Source organism: Neovison vison, chromosome 2, assembly GCF_020171115.1.
Source record: "Neovison vison isolate M4711 chromosome 2, ASM_NN_V1, whole genome shotgun sequence".
NCBI lineage: Eukaryota > Metazoa > Chordata > Mammalia > Carnivora > Mustelidae > Neogale > Neogale vison.
The window spans coordinates 190,464,521-190,479,426 of record NC_058092.1 but is presented as its reverse complement, the minus strand read 5'-3'; the positions used below and the strand labels follow the sequence as shown (position 1 = coordinate 190,479,426).

The following is a 14,906-nucleotide window of genomic DNA, read 5'->3' as shown; positions in this document are numbered from 1 at the left end:
GGCCGTGTCCCTACCCACCAATGCAGTATCCTCCAGGACCTTCCTTTATGATGGAGGAAACACTGGGGACTAGAGGTGGGCGGCCTGTTTTTTAAAGATTGCTTGTCACTCTGGAAGGCAGCCCGGACATGGTCTTCTCTTGTTAACTTGGGGATTTTGCTTGTTGTCTCTTTTGCACAGTAATTCCATCAAGCTGGTGAATCTGCTCTCCATATTTATCAGCACATGGCTAACAGCAGCGGGGTTCATCCATTTGGTAAGTATCCTTGACGAGGCTTCAGCTCTGGCTTTTCTGCAGTAAGTCCGTCCCTGCGTCATTTTATGACTTAAATTTTTCTCTCTGAAGGACACTTCAGCCTCGCTGCAGAATGTAGGAGCAGGAGAAGCAACTGCGCCATTGTCTGGGTTTCCAACCCTTTTACCTTAAACTAGTTCCAAATGGTGAATGATGTTTGCTTCATTAACCTGCGTTTTTCAGTTCACTGGTTTGGTGGATTTTTCACCCTGTCTGCAGTAACCCCAGTAAGCCACAAGATGGCAGTGCGTCCTCAGCCAACACTTGAAAAGGTCTTCATGACAAGGTTGGGCGTTTGACCCACATCTCTTAATAAACAACAAATTCAGATCCCTCAGTTTCTCTCCGCTTCCCCCTTACAAAAAGCCACCTCTGATTCTTTTGCCTGATTACTTGTCAAGTTATTTTGTATCTCCAAAATGTTAATTCTTCTAAATTAATGACTCTTTGAAAGGCTTCCATTATTAAGTCAAGTTATTCGCACCTCCTCAAGGAAGACCTTTATTCCTGCTTTTAGGGACCACAGCTTTTGTTGGAAGTGTGTTTTGCACAAGCACAAACTGTTAAAACTGGAAGGGGCCTCATCTCACTCTGAAGCTTTGAGTAAATGTGCCTTCCCTTTACTAAGCCTCTATCTGTGTTAAGGGGAGGAAGGTGCCTTTAGTTACCTCCCGTCATCGGGATTTATGTAATTATCGTGGGAGGCGGGCCTGGAATGGAAGCTGGGGCTCTCTTTCAGTCACTAGATCTGAGGGCTCCCCGCCCACCCTTTTTTGCTGATGGAATTCTGGGCTGAAATCACTCTTTGTAGGTAATACCCTCATCACCGTATTTGGTCTTCAGTAGTCCCGTGAGGTGAGCTCACCATATATTTTGGGAAGTAGCTTCTGCTCCACCAGGAAAGCTCCATGAATATGGCACGCTGAGCTCGAGAAGTGATGTGTGAAAGAGGCTAGGTTTTGGTTTTGGAAACTTTCTGCCGAGGAAGAACCAGAGGCTTGGTGGATTGGGGCCTGGGGGCTGGCTGCCCACACGGGCCATGCCGGTGGGTCACAGGCACTGCCCGTGTGGTGTACGGCAGGGCTGAGATCCCGGGAAGACCTGGAGATCTGGCCGCATCTCTCCCTCTCTCCTGAGAGTAGTATCTTGAGTGTCTCTCTTGCCTCCCTCACAGCTTTGCTGGGGGATCAAATTGACGGAAAGGTAAGGTGTTGTGTGAAGTTGGGTGCGCTGTGCCCTTGGGGACAAAAGGCTCCCAATTCATGCACTTCCCCCTTGAGCGTAAGTATTGCCTCTGGCTGATTCGCCAACCACAGAGCTGAGTTGTTGCTACAGAGATCAATCTATAGGCTGCACAAAGCTGAAAATATTTACTATCAGGTCCTTTACAGACAAAGCTTGCTGACCCTCAGTCTAAGGGGTTGCGCAAAAGCAAATCACTCTCAAGAGCTCGACTTTCGTGCGCTCGGGGAAATTCTTGCCCTCTGCAGGGTAGAGCCATCCCTGACATTCTGCAAAGCCAGGAGAGCAGAGTCCAACTCTGAGAGATGCTGATGGGGCTTCAGGTTTAAGGTCTGAATGAGCGAAGCCCACCAGGCATCGCCTTGGTCAAAATGATGAAAAGAGAAGGCCCCTGGTGGGAGAGTCTCGAATTTCCTCGGGAGCACATGAGCCAGGCCCTCGGAGACTGAGCAGGAACTCACAGAGAAAGGGCAGGGCAGGGCTCTCTGGCTCTTTCCTTGAAGGTAATGCTGTAAAACATGGCCGGAGGCAATGCCTTCAGACGCTGTTGGCTTCAGATCTTCAACAATGAGAAGAAAACCGGACTAGGGATATTCATCTCTGCTCTTTCCCCTTCTCTGCCCCATCATCCTGGAAGACAGGTGTGCGTTACCACCCCGCTTTCTCCGTGACCTGCGCAGAGGCTCCAAGTCATTGCTGCAAAGCTCACCCAGGGCCACAGACGTCTGGTGCTGAGACCGCTAGAGGTTTTGGTTTCCTGGTATACCCTAGGCACACAATGTCATTTTTTCTCTTCCCTCTCCCCTTGCTTTAGGTGGAGAATTCAGGGGACCCATGGGAGAATTTCCAGAACAACCAGGCTCTCACGTACTGGGAATGTGTCTACTTACTCATGGTCACCATGTCCACTGTTGGCTATGGGGACGTTTACGCGAAAACCACGCTTGGGCGCCTTTTCATGGTCTTCTTCATCCTCGGGGGACTGGTAAAAACTCTTTATTACGATGTCGACTTTTATGGTCATTCATATTTTCTACGATCCGTTTCTTTAAAGCTTTGTATTTTAGATTCTGTGTTTCCACATTACCAGCAAGTGATCACCTTAGCGTTACCTCCGGGCTAAGTAAACCCAAACGCAATGGTGACTTTCCTGCGTGTTTCTTAGGGATGTTAGACTCGTTTCCCAGAGACCCAGGCGCCCTGCCCTTGTCGGGGTCAGCCTTTTCACCAGGAGGAAACCCAATGGTCTTCAAGAAAGGGATGGTCACTTATTAAGTGAGAGTGTCTGTCCCTTGGTAACGTAATTCAGCAGCTGGTTCTCAGGGAGGACAGCTGCTGTCCCCGACCAGGCCACGCTGTGGACATGCTCTAGATAGTTTGCGGTTTCAAGAGCTCCCCCACACCCTTCACGATCCTCCCCTAATTTCCAACAAACACTGTGGCTGGGGCCTGCCCTGAAGAGTAGGGTCCCCGCGGAGGATGGGAAGCCTAGGGGGTCTCCTGCAGGGGGATGTCCTTGTGTGACCCCAGTGCGGTTTCCTAAGCAGCCGACCAGCTCCACGATGCAGCCACCCGTGGGGTGTCCCCCCCGACCACATCAGAAAGTTTCGCTGTTTGCTTTTCTGACCTTTGCAGGTCATAACGGTCGGTTGTGATGTAATGTTCAAGGGGGATTTCTGGCAACATGTCGGTGGCTGCATTTTGTCTTTCAAGGTAGTCCGTTTTGAAGTTGAGATTTTTGACGCGTATGCGGAGATTAGAATCCTCCCTCGCACACAGCTTCCACGTGTGTACACCGCACATGCGTTTATAGGATGCATATCCGGCTCTCTGTTCTGTATGCATACGGCACATATACATTTACAAAATGTATATGAATGTACATGTGCGTGTGTCCACTGGCGTAAGCATTTCCTCCGCGCCGGGGCGGTCCCTGCAGGTCACGAGACCCACCGATCCAGCCACAAGCACAATGTTTGTTGGACAAAACATGGCAGATTTGTGTTTCTCCTTGCTATTCTGTCCTCCTATGTGATTTCCTAAATTTACCTTTTGTGCTTTTGGATGATTTTTTTTTTTTTAAACAGAAAAAGTGTATGTATTATTTTAATCTTCTTTTGGTGTTTACTGTCTTTCGTCACTCAAAAAGGCGTTGATTCTCCTGTGAATTTTAACTAGAAATGTCTTCTCCTGCCCTTGTGTGTATGTGTGTGTGAGTGTGTGATTTCACCAGCATGCACCCCTTGTACTGACTTCCTTTCAGCAAGAAACGTTGAATGTCAGTTTCTTTATTCCTGTCTCCCTTGCATTTATCCTGACTGTGCTTTTTTTTTTTTTTTTTTTTGGTAGTTGTCCAGGTTGGCTAATGTTTGTTTTGTCCTGTGTATTTTCAGGAGCTTGCCCTTTTTGTGCTTTTATTTTTATAATCCACTTTATTAGTATATACCTTTGCAGTCCTAACCCTTTTGTGTTTTCAGATCTTAGAGCCCCCTCCCCTTCTGAAAAGGTCACCCCCTTTCTTTGGCCTGTCTTTTCAGTCTCTCTTCTGTCTCCTGTCTTCTCCTCAGGCCATGTTTGCCAGCTACGTCCCTGAAATCATAGAATTAATAGGAAACCGCAAGAAATACGGGGGCTCCTATAGTGCGGTTAGTGGAAGAAAGTAAGTATGCCAAGAGGTTTTGCTGCCTCCGCTGTGGTAGAATCCTCTCTGCATGCCATTTTTTTTTTTTTTTTGGCTCTTTTTTTCTTTGTTTCATGCATGTAGGCAATGTTTGCCCGCTACGTGCCCGAAATTGCTGCTCTCATCCTGAATCGGAATAAATTCGGCGGGACTTTTAACAAACATGGAGGCAGAAAGTAAGTCAGTTGCATCAGAAGAGATGGGGTTGAGTGACTTTCCAGAGCCCCTCTGGCAGTGACACAGGAATCCTGCTCTTCCCTCCCCTCCCTCAGAGGCTTCTGTGAGGGAAGGGCCATATTCTGTGTGGGCTGTGATGTCAGAATTACCCCAGGAAGCTTTCCCCTGTGGACCACCTACCCAGACGTGTGCCCGTTCATGGCTTTCTTCCCTACCCGTCGATCCGAGACACATACTGCATTTCTCCTGGAAGGGGTTCCTAGATCACGGGGCCTGTATTTTCTGTTCTAACCCCTCCCCAGGAAGCCAAGCTCATTCATTCTTCCCATCGACAGGCTCAGGGACTACATTCAGGTTCCCCAGATGTGATGCCATCCTTGGGGTTTTGTTTGTTTGTTTTTGATTTTAGTGCTGCAGTAACATGGGATTGTCCTCCAGCAGGGAGGCCTGAGGGAGGTCAGGGTCAAGGTCACCTGGCCTACCGTCAAGGCATTGTAGCAGCCAGGAAAACGATTCTCTTCAGCCAGGAGGCCCCGAGCTTATCCTCAGAGGGACTATTACGTTGTTGAGATTCCCCAGGGCAAGACACATTCTATCTGTGGCATGTTGGAGCATGGGTCCTATTCCCAATGAGGCTTTTGTTGGGCTTCCTGTACCTCAGCGCTTTCTTCTTGGGGACTGGCTCACTTTGTGGTCCAGTCATTCCATCAATCTCTGAATCACTGCAAGCCTTCATCACCAACCAGAAGCCTGACTCCTCTATCAACAGCAGGGCCTCAGCCTCTCTGTCCCTGGCCGGAGTGCCAGGCAGGGCTGGTGGCACCCATTCTTTACTTCACTTTTTTTTTTTAAAGCTTTTTCTTGGGTCCTCAGCTTTGTTGTTTTTGTTTTTGTTCAAACATCCACAGAGTAAGAGGCACACTTGAGGGTTAAGGCACAGCTCGAGGGATGTGTCCCTGCATGCACGCTCAGTACCTACCATCTAGACCAAGATGGGAGGATTCTCATCATACAGACCTTACAGTTTTTTCAGTCCTACAAGCTCTGATTGCAGAACTTGGTCTCTCCCCTCGGACACGTTTTCAGATGAACTCTACTTGTTTTGTTTTTTAAGAGAAAATAAAACCATAGCACTGCCCTTCCCCCTTACCTCCTCCTGTCCTGTTGGAGGGAGCAGATCTCATCTCTCGTGGGTGACCCCAGAGCCTCCTGAGCTCAGGTGTCTAGTCCTTCATACAGAAAATGAGGAGGTGGGAAAAAAACCCCAAAAAACAAAAACAAAAAAACCAACCCAAAACTCATTTTCTTGAACTACCCACAGGACACCAGTTCCCTTTCAAAGGAACAAAGGACAGTGGGGGAGAGGAGGCCAGTTGGCGTCTCTTCCGTGCAGGCAGCACATTCCTCCACCTTCCCTCTAATGGAGCCCTCCTCTTCCTATTACCTTAACAGCCCTGGATGAGATGAGAACCAAGCTGTTCTGATTTTGGGGCCATTGGTTGGATCCAAAAGGCCAGATAAGTCCAGAGATTCCCATTGGTCATTTATTCCATTGCCAAGAGGAAAACAGCTCCTCTGCCCATTTCACCTCTAAGGTGTGAACAGGTCGCCATAAAGCAGAAGGCGTTCTGAGGAACTGGGCTCTCTGTACGGCCTCCCACCCCACTAGCTCTAAGCCAGCATTTCCTTATCACAGCCCCCGAAGAAACCCATAAAGTCAGTTGCCCCGATGTGTACATGGACCATATATCATGACTCTCACTCCGGGTACAATGTTTTTCTCTAAATAGTTTTCCTGGTTCAGTGTGGGTGGGCTGGGTGACTGGTGGCTTTAGTCGGTGGGCGCCCCAGAGGGGGCCTCAGAGCAGCGGCCTCTCACCCGCCCCTGGTCCGATCTGGTCATCTTTCTCGCCTTGGCACTTCCACTCAAACCCTCGAGTGCTGATGACTTCAGATCACAGACTTCCCGTGGCTTTTGTTCTGTCTGTCTCCGTCATCTTTTATCACGGCCTTTTAGCCTGTTTTTTTTCTCTTTCGCTTTCTCTCTTCTCCCTTTATGAAAATACACACTTTGCTTTTAATGTGCTCTTTGGGTCTCCGATGTCCCCCGACCCCGAGGACAGAGAGTAGGTCCTGTCATCAACGCAGGGACCGTTCGTTTTACTTTACGCATTGTTTCCTGGTTCAAAAGCTAATTACTAAGTAGTTTAAAGAAGCCCTTTGGTCACTTAGATCTTTCATCAGAAAATATAAGCTTGGGAAAGGAACGGTAATAAAGGGCCATTAGCACCCTTTGTTTGATGTTGTTTTTCAGTCAGTAGAACAAGATTGATGAAATGTTATGTTTGGCCAAAATTTGAGTTTTCATTTGGAATTCAGTGTTGAGAGAATGGGCTGTCAGAATCAATAAGTTTTCTTTCGCTTGGGATATGGGCATGTGGTAGTAATTAACAATATAAGGTCTTTAGTTGAGCAAGCAAGCATGGACTCTGGCAGCAAACATAATGAGAAACTACAGTTGTTCTATTTCTAACGTCAGAAAGTTTCCAGATAAAATTAAATGCATTTGCAAAAGGAAAGCAGCTAAACTTTGTTGAAAGATAGAGTTCAGACTCTTAAAATAGCATGCTTTGCCCCATGTTCCTGTGTATGCAAAAATCTACGCACTAGACTTATGGACGCACGTACGTATACTCTTCTCCCCAGGGTTTCATCAAGTGAATGCCCAGAATGTAATTAAAACATATACACAATAGAGGGGATTGCGTGTGCGTATTTTACGTAGGAATGACCTCTCCAACGATGCATTAACTTGTCAAAGAATTTAAGGGAACTTGTGACCCAAAGCTACGCACATGTACAACTTTGAAATCTAAAGATGATTTAGAGGGGAAAAAAACCACCCCAAAACCAGAAAACTAAAAACACAAAAAATTAGGCAGAGAAGTTTAAGGTTTTGTTTATGCAATACCCAATTTCAGGATATTGGAGAACATGGAGATTTTTGTTGGCGCCTCATTTTCGGTTTTCATCTATGTGTTGGGCGTAACGTAAACAGTCCACATCACATCCCCAGACATCTTCACCATCAACATGGGATCAAGGGCCCGAGTGGCTTTTCCCAACACTCGTATCGATGATCCTCACTTGACCTCCCACAGGACCTCCAGAGCCAGTGATAGATGTGGGGACATGTGCACATGTGAGCATCCACTGTTCTCTGTTTTATCTTATTACGATGTATCAGGGCTCCTAAGAATAGGAATTGGGTGTCAGTAATCAGGGGTCCAATGTGTGGCCTATGCCTACAGTCTCTGTGGGCTGGAGGTCTTGGGGACAAATGGCCTCTTGGGCTGAGACCCCAGATTTTATTCAGAAGGGTGGACCGCCTACAGCCCAGCCTGCATCCTCCAGGGGGCACATTGCTCCTTCTCCTTTCCTCCATGTAAAATCAAAGCTGCTCAGAGGTGGGGGAGCAGGGGGGGTGAGACTCCCATGGCCTTTGGGATCCCGGTTTGTTCTTCTTCCTCCCATAGCCCCTTGCCATTTCCCCCAGAGATTTCCTCTCTGTGTGTGACTCAGCCACTCCTGCTTAGTTTATGAGAACTGACAAGATCATGATCCGAGGTCATATGGCCAAGGGCCATGGAAAATAATCAGCCGCAGAGAGGAATCCATCTGCTCTTAGAGGTGGCCAGGCCGGGGAGCCATCCAGACCTTGTGTTTCCCATGATGGGCTTCTGGGGCCCCAAACTGAGGCAGTCCTTGGTCAGGTGTTTGGGAGAAGGGAAAATGAGATGTGTTTGGATTATTCTACTGGTTTCTGGTAGCCAAAGGCTGAGAAGATACAGAGAGAGGAAAATGAATAATAGAGGACAAGATGAAGGCAAAAGGGGGCCAGGAAAGTGAATGAGGTCTCCTTGAAGGAAGGGTCTCCTGGCTCATGGAGAGTCTGGGCCCCCCTTCTTGCTGGGGGAACAATTGTCACAGACCAATATGGCTTTAGTTCCAATATAGGAAAGCTGTCCGTGGAACTTAAATGCTATGGCTTCCCTCAGAACTTTTCTTTATGTAGACAGAGGAATGCCACATACTTGCCAATGAAAAAAGAATCACTATGACCCAAAGACTTGAGACTGCCTTCTCGGACAGTAGTAATACCTACAAACTTGCATATTTCTTAATCCTCATAGCAACCACATAAAGAAAGCATTACCATCTCCCTTTGCAGTGGGTGAGGAAATTAAGGAACAGAGAGATTATGAGACTTGCCTGATATTACGCAGCAAATAAAGGATAGATTTGGGATTTGAACCCAGGGGCGGTCTGCTTCATGGGGTTGTGCTGCCTCTAGCGATCATCTCTTGACACGTCTTTCTGTTCTGAACCCCATGGTCCTGTGGTTGTATGTTTTCGTCCACCCCTGCCCATGAGTGGGGCCACAACACTGTGCACATGATGGAGAAGAAGAGAAATGCCTATCACTATGGGCCTCTCTCTTCCTTATGCTCGCCTATTGCTTCTAAAGGTCCTGCCCCCCACCCCCAGGGTCAAGGACCAAAGGTGGAGAGGGGACAAAACCATTTCTTCCTTGATTTTTCCCATTTGGTGGGACTAGAAATGTATTTATCTCTTGTACATTTGTAACGATGAGGGGGGTCTCAAGGATGGACGGAGGGATCATTGACCAAAATGAGATTTGTGCCTTATTTGTGGGTCTCGACATTTTCAGCCCCTTTCTGGGGAGTTCATTTCCTAGGTTACCAGCCATGGCGGACTGTAGTGATCTGCCAGGTGTGGACACCTCCCTCCCCACCCCCACCCCAGGCAGAACCTATCTGAGTGGCATCTTGAGAAGAATGTTCCCAGCCCTGGCAGACATATCCATCTGTTCCGCTAGGTTCTGTGGCTGATCTGGGGGTGGTCTCTTCACTGTCAGTGAGACTTAGAGTAGCAGGAGCCCCTCCTGGAACGTCCTGTGTTAGGTACACTCTTTGGGCTTGTTTCAGAGCCTTGGGTGGGAGTGGTACCTCTGTCCCTCAGGAGCCTGGGTCTTCCCGGAGGGAGTTAGGGCAGACTCTGCCTTCAATGTGAGTTGTCATCTCCGGATTGTAGGTAGGAGCCCTAAAGCCATAGAGGTTGGCAGAATTTATCATGCTTTTCCACTTAAAAATGAAAACAGATACTTTATTATGTTCTTTAATGTAGTGGTCATATTTTAAAAAGTATTCAGTAATTTAACAAGAATTTCATGACCTAAGAAATACTGGAGCACAGTTCGTTTCCTGCCTCCCTCTCTGTTCCTGTCATCATGGCTACCGGATCCTTTTCAGTCTGTGGAGGTTCGCCGTGTACCCCCATGCCCGGCACAGTGTGGGTTGTGTTGGGTACGAGGGGTTCAGCGGGGAGCAAGCTACCCGTGGACCTGTCCTCAGGGTCATTGCGGTCACCAGGAGGTCACAGGCAATGTGCCAGGCTATGAATGACAAAACCACCAAGTACAAATTTTAATGCCTGTGGCAAACAATGAAAACAAAAAAGACTAAAATTCTGCTATAGAGACAAACAGGGATGAGTTGCCCTGAAGAAGTCCTGGGAGGTGCCATTTCAGAGGAGGGCCGGGTAGAGCCTGTTCCCTGGCTGCTGACCCCCGCTTCTGGTTCTCCTAACCCGAGGAGAGCCAACACCCTAGTTTTAAAATTCATATTACGTGAACCCCTCTTACAACCATCCATCTTTGGTTCTACCTTCACAGGACTAAGTCTTAAAATCCTATTTTCCTCTCAGGCTCTACTTTGCTTGTACAGTCGTCCCCACTGACTAACTGAGAGAGGGCAGTGTTCCCTGGCTCCTTATTATTGGGTTCTTATTTAATTCTGTGCCTCTTCTCACATCAGAAATTGCCTCCTCTTCTCTCTGTGTGTGTCTTTTGTTCCTTTCTGAGACCGCTTTCTATTCCCTCCTGCCTGGCTGTCTTGAAGTCCCACTCCATTCTCTCAACCACACTCCAGCTTTGCCCGCTGTGGTTCGAGACCACTTTTTGTTTTTTAAAGGATTGGCACCTTAGAGGAGCTACTGTGCCAGGACAGACATTGCAGTGGATCCTTGAACAACACAGGTTTCAAGGGCATGGGTCCATGTACATGCGGATTGTTTGGGAGAAATACAGTACAGTAAATGTGTTTTCTCTTTTTTAGGATTTTCTTAGTAACACTTTCTTTTCTCTACTTTACTTTATTATAAGAACACAGTCTGTAATAAATGTCACCAAGAAATTGGTGTCAGGTGACTATGTTCTTGGTAAGGCTTCTGGGTCAGTAGTAGGCTCTTAATAGTTGAGTTCTGGAGGGAGTCAAAAGTTACATGTAGATTTTTGACCACACGAGGGTCGGTGCCCCTATTTGTTCAAAGGTCAACGGTATTTCTTTACAAAGACTCACTTAATCTACCCCAGAGTCTACGCCCTCCCCAGGAGAGCTAGCGTGAGTCCTGCCTTCATCACCATCATCCCACATGTAATTATTGTGTGTTCGCTACACACAAGCACTGGGGATAAATGTAGTCACACCCATAGAGATTTCCAAATATGCCACAGCGCTCTTGAGCTATACATTATTTGGCCACACAAGTGGTTGGGGAGTTCAAACTCAGAGCTTACATAAGTTTCCCCTCTTGGTTTCCAGAGGTGACCGTGTTCCTACGATAACATTTCCATCTGGACTTTTTCTGATAAGGGCTGACTCTAGCACTTGGGAATAGGATGTGGGGTTAATTCGTGTGGTGTTGCCTTGGGCCCGGTACCATAGGCCTTTCCTTTCCTTTCTCCTCTACACACAGCGCGGGCAGTACTCCCTCTCCCTTCTGCACAGCTTGATGTGGTCCGTGGGGGTCTACTCCTATGGGGGGGTGTTTCCTATAGGATGCCATTCATGATTTCTAGATCACAGACATCAATCTGGTTGAAATGTCACCGAGGCTTTGCTTTTCACACGAACTTCTATCCCTTGACAAGCAAGCCGTTCAGCCCTCTCCTTGCGCGGCCCACGTGATGCGCAGGCTGAACTCCCAGCAGTGTTTTCAGATTCCTCGATTTTAAAAGCCATAAATTAGCAAATCATCAACATATCACCAGGAAGTATCATCTGGTAGCCATTCTAGTCAGAAGGAAACACAGGCCCCAATAACTGATCTTCACAAAGATACGAAGAACTGTAGACAGACAGATACAGTAAATACGAAGACAAACAGATAATTCAAGTTGACAGACCATCTTGGACTGATTAGACATTCTGCTTTGATTAGCATTAAACTTCTGGGGGAGGAAAAAAGAATTGAGATTGCCCTAATACTTTGGGAAAATGACCCCTTGACTAACTTCTGAAATTCAGAACCGAGGGGGCAGATACCCAAAGCAAGTGTCATTAGATGCTGTGTCGTATAATGTAATATGCTAGGTATTCCCTTCTGATGCGAGGGGTCTTGGTGGGTGTGGAGGTGGGTGCTTCTCTCTTTGCATCTGCTTTGGATTCTTGCAAGCCACATCTTTAGTCCCTTTCCAACTTGAAGCTCTATTTAAAGAGACCGGGATGCATATTAAATCAATTTCCTGATAATACTAATGGAATGAAGTCTTGTCCCCCTCCCCTCCTCCACTTTCCTGCTGTCTCTCTTCCCTTCCACACACTTATCAAAATGTTCCAGCTATTGTTCTGAAAACAAGAATAGAAATGTAGGTGGGAGATGAACTGTGTACCTAGAAAAAATAAAAAGTCATATTCAAACCTAGACTTTTGCTCTTAGATAGTCTTTCTTCTATAAAAAAAAAAAAAAAAGAGAGAGAGAGAGTTCCAAATATGACTTTGCTAATTATAATCCCTGAAGAGTCTTTCTGCTCAGTCTCACGTTTGATTGGGTGAATCCTCTCTGGGTAGGTTCCAAATCTAGAGAAGAAATACCACCATTCGAGAGCGCGTTGCACTGCGTTTTCTGCCTTCCTGCTATGTCGTGCATTGTGATCGAAGTCTTTCCAGAGCTGTGCACCATGGTTCCTAGTAGACTTGGGGTTTGTCCCACTGCTGCTGCCGTCATGCACCAGGAAACATTCTAACTGTCCAAGCCCATTGTCTCCTTCTATTAAAAGAACTTTAGAGGCTGTTGCAGTGTGAGGCTTATGGAAACCTGATTCTGTGTCTCTCGGGGTTCAAACTCCCACATCTAGTGTGAGTGTTGCGTAACAATGACCTGCTCCCACTTCAGAGCCATGGGGACGGCTCCAGATATGGGTACCGATTTTCAGTAAAGGCAGTCTTATCTCCCCTCTGTGTGCTTTCTTAATTAGGGGACAGGGAGGACATTCAGAGACAGGTTCATGGCCATCTCTGAGAGAGGTTTTGTGACCTTAACTACAGACCTCAAAGGCAAATGCCAGCTGGGCTGTAGAACAGATTTAGGAAAGTTCCCATCCCAGCATGTTTGCTCAGCTTACAAGTATGCGAGCCCCTGCTGTGCCCTAGTCACTGTGCTAAGTGCTGTGGCTAAAGGATGTGCAAGAACACATGATTATGCCTTCCTGGAGCTTAGCTGAGACTTTGACCCATTGGAACCATCCAAGCTTCTAAACAGAAGCTTGATGATGTAGGAGCATCATTCCAGTGAAATGCTTTTTTAGCAGGAATCTTCTTCAGTGAAATCATGAAGGCTGCAGACATTTTAGAGGGAGTGCTTCTAACAGCAGTTGATAATTCATAGTTAAAATGTACCCATTACCTTAGTTTGGGGCAAAGATAGCAGGGGGACTTGTGCCCACCAAAACCTGTAGATCTAATGGTGGACCCAGTCCAATATAAGTGCAGAGTGACTTGAGAGGGTAGGGGAGTTGCTGATGGTCCCCCAAACCCCCTCTTTTTCATCCTCTATGGCGACCCCCGGTGGTGTGTTATGCCTCAGTGAGCCCTGGAACCTGTGGACTCCTCCCAATTCTTATGTGTATAACAGATGCTGGAGGCCAGCTAGAATGCTGGGTCTGCTCAGGGTGGACTGGATAGCTAGCGGTGGGGGCTGACTGGGGCCACACCCTTGAGTACGGCTGGGGAACAGGGCCACAATGTGTCGACTTGATTGTCTTTATGGGAAAGTAGTCCCAACAAGATTGCTCTAGGGCCATGGTGCATGATTTACCAGGGATGTTGGCAGGGAGGTGGGGCTGGCGTTTTACATCAAAGCTAACATACCTCCCCTCCACAAGGGCCAAAGAACGAACCATTTCTTTGCTCGAACTTGTTTTCCCTCTATTCCACCTTTATCCCCAAAGGGTGTGGTTCACCTTTGCCTTAGTCTTGTCTTGTCAGGGTCCCTTGTGTTCAGAAGCAGCGCCACCCAGTGGAGACAGGCAAACCTACTTTGATCTACAAGAAGAGAGCGCTGTTCAGCACCCTGATTTCTCTGTAAGAGCAGAGCACCATCTAGGATTCGAAGAATCAGGTCAAAGCAAGACCAACTTACCTGAAAATGGCCAGAGGCCACCAAGCCTGCAGTCATGGGATGAATAAAACATGGAAGGGCAAGGGTGTTGGGGAGAGACACAGTGTTATTTGTGAGAGCCGGGCAGGTATGGAATTGCCTACTTCAGATGTGTAAGTCCTCTTCCAAGAAGGAAGAAGAGAAAGAGGAGAGAGAAAGAAACCAAACACCACCAGCCTACTGAGTCCTTCTGAAAATTAAGTGGCTCTTCCAGTGGGGGGCTCGTTGGTTATAGGCAACAGAAATGGATTCTTGCTCACTTAAGCAAAAAAGGCATTTTCTCAGAAGGTTAGTACCTTACAGAGGTATTCAGAAGAAAGCTGATGAGCAAAGATGTCCGAAAGGACGTGTTTGAGCCAGGCAAGCAGAAACTCAGGGATGGTCATGACAGGGTTTTGCAGGCAGGAGGGATCCCACCGGGACTTAGGTCAGTCCGTGCAAGACTGAGAAGCATTCATTGGCCTAGCTCAGGCAAGGCACCTTGATTCAAGGTGCCAGGGCTGTATCTGATTAGAGAGGACTGGTTCCCCAAATTAAAATTGAGGTACCACTGACAGAAGAGAGGGTACCTGCTGGACAGGTCAGTATAACCAGTGCCTCCTACATTGCGGTTGTCAGAATTTATTGATTTATTTTTAAAAATTTATTTATTTTAGAACGAGAGATTGAGAGACGTGGGGTGAGCGGTAGAGGGAGAGAGTCTCATGTAGACTCTGCGCTGAGCCCTGAAGCCTGATGTGGGGCTCAATCTCATGACCCCAAGATCACAGCCTGAGTTGAAACCAAGAGTTAGATGCTTAACCAACTGCGCCACCCAGGTGCCCCTCAGAATTTATTTTTAAGACTTAGACGGAAGCTCCTTTGTAGCAATAAGCTACGAAAGAGGTGTGGTCATCCCTTATGTGTGGTCTGATTGTGGAGATCTAATCGTGATGTCGGATGGGGGAGGCATAGATGCAGACTCCTCTGGCGTGGGTTAGGTCCTGACCATCT

At 47.4% G+C, this 14,906-nt stretch overlaps 1 protein-coding gene across 23 annotated transcripts in view; it reads left to right on the top strand.

Moving 5' to 3' along the window:
* KCNMA1 (potassium calcium-activated channel subfamily M alpha 1) overlaps positions 1-14,906 on the top strand; it is a 730,059-nt gene that overhangs the window by 492,560 nt on the left and 222,593 nt on the right. For all 23 annotated transcript variants that reach the window (XM_044239898.1, XM_044239897.1, XM_044239893.1 and 20 more), the window contains exons 7-9: positions 181-256; positions 2,352-2,522; positions 4,105-4,196. In XM_044239898.1, the coding sequence (XP_044095833.1) occupies positions 181-256; positions 2,352-2,522; positions 4,105-4,196 (339 nt within the window). The remainder of the gene's footprint in view (positions 1-180; positions 257-2,351; positions 2,523-4,104; positions 4,197-14,906) is intronic.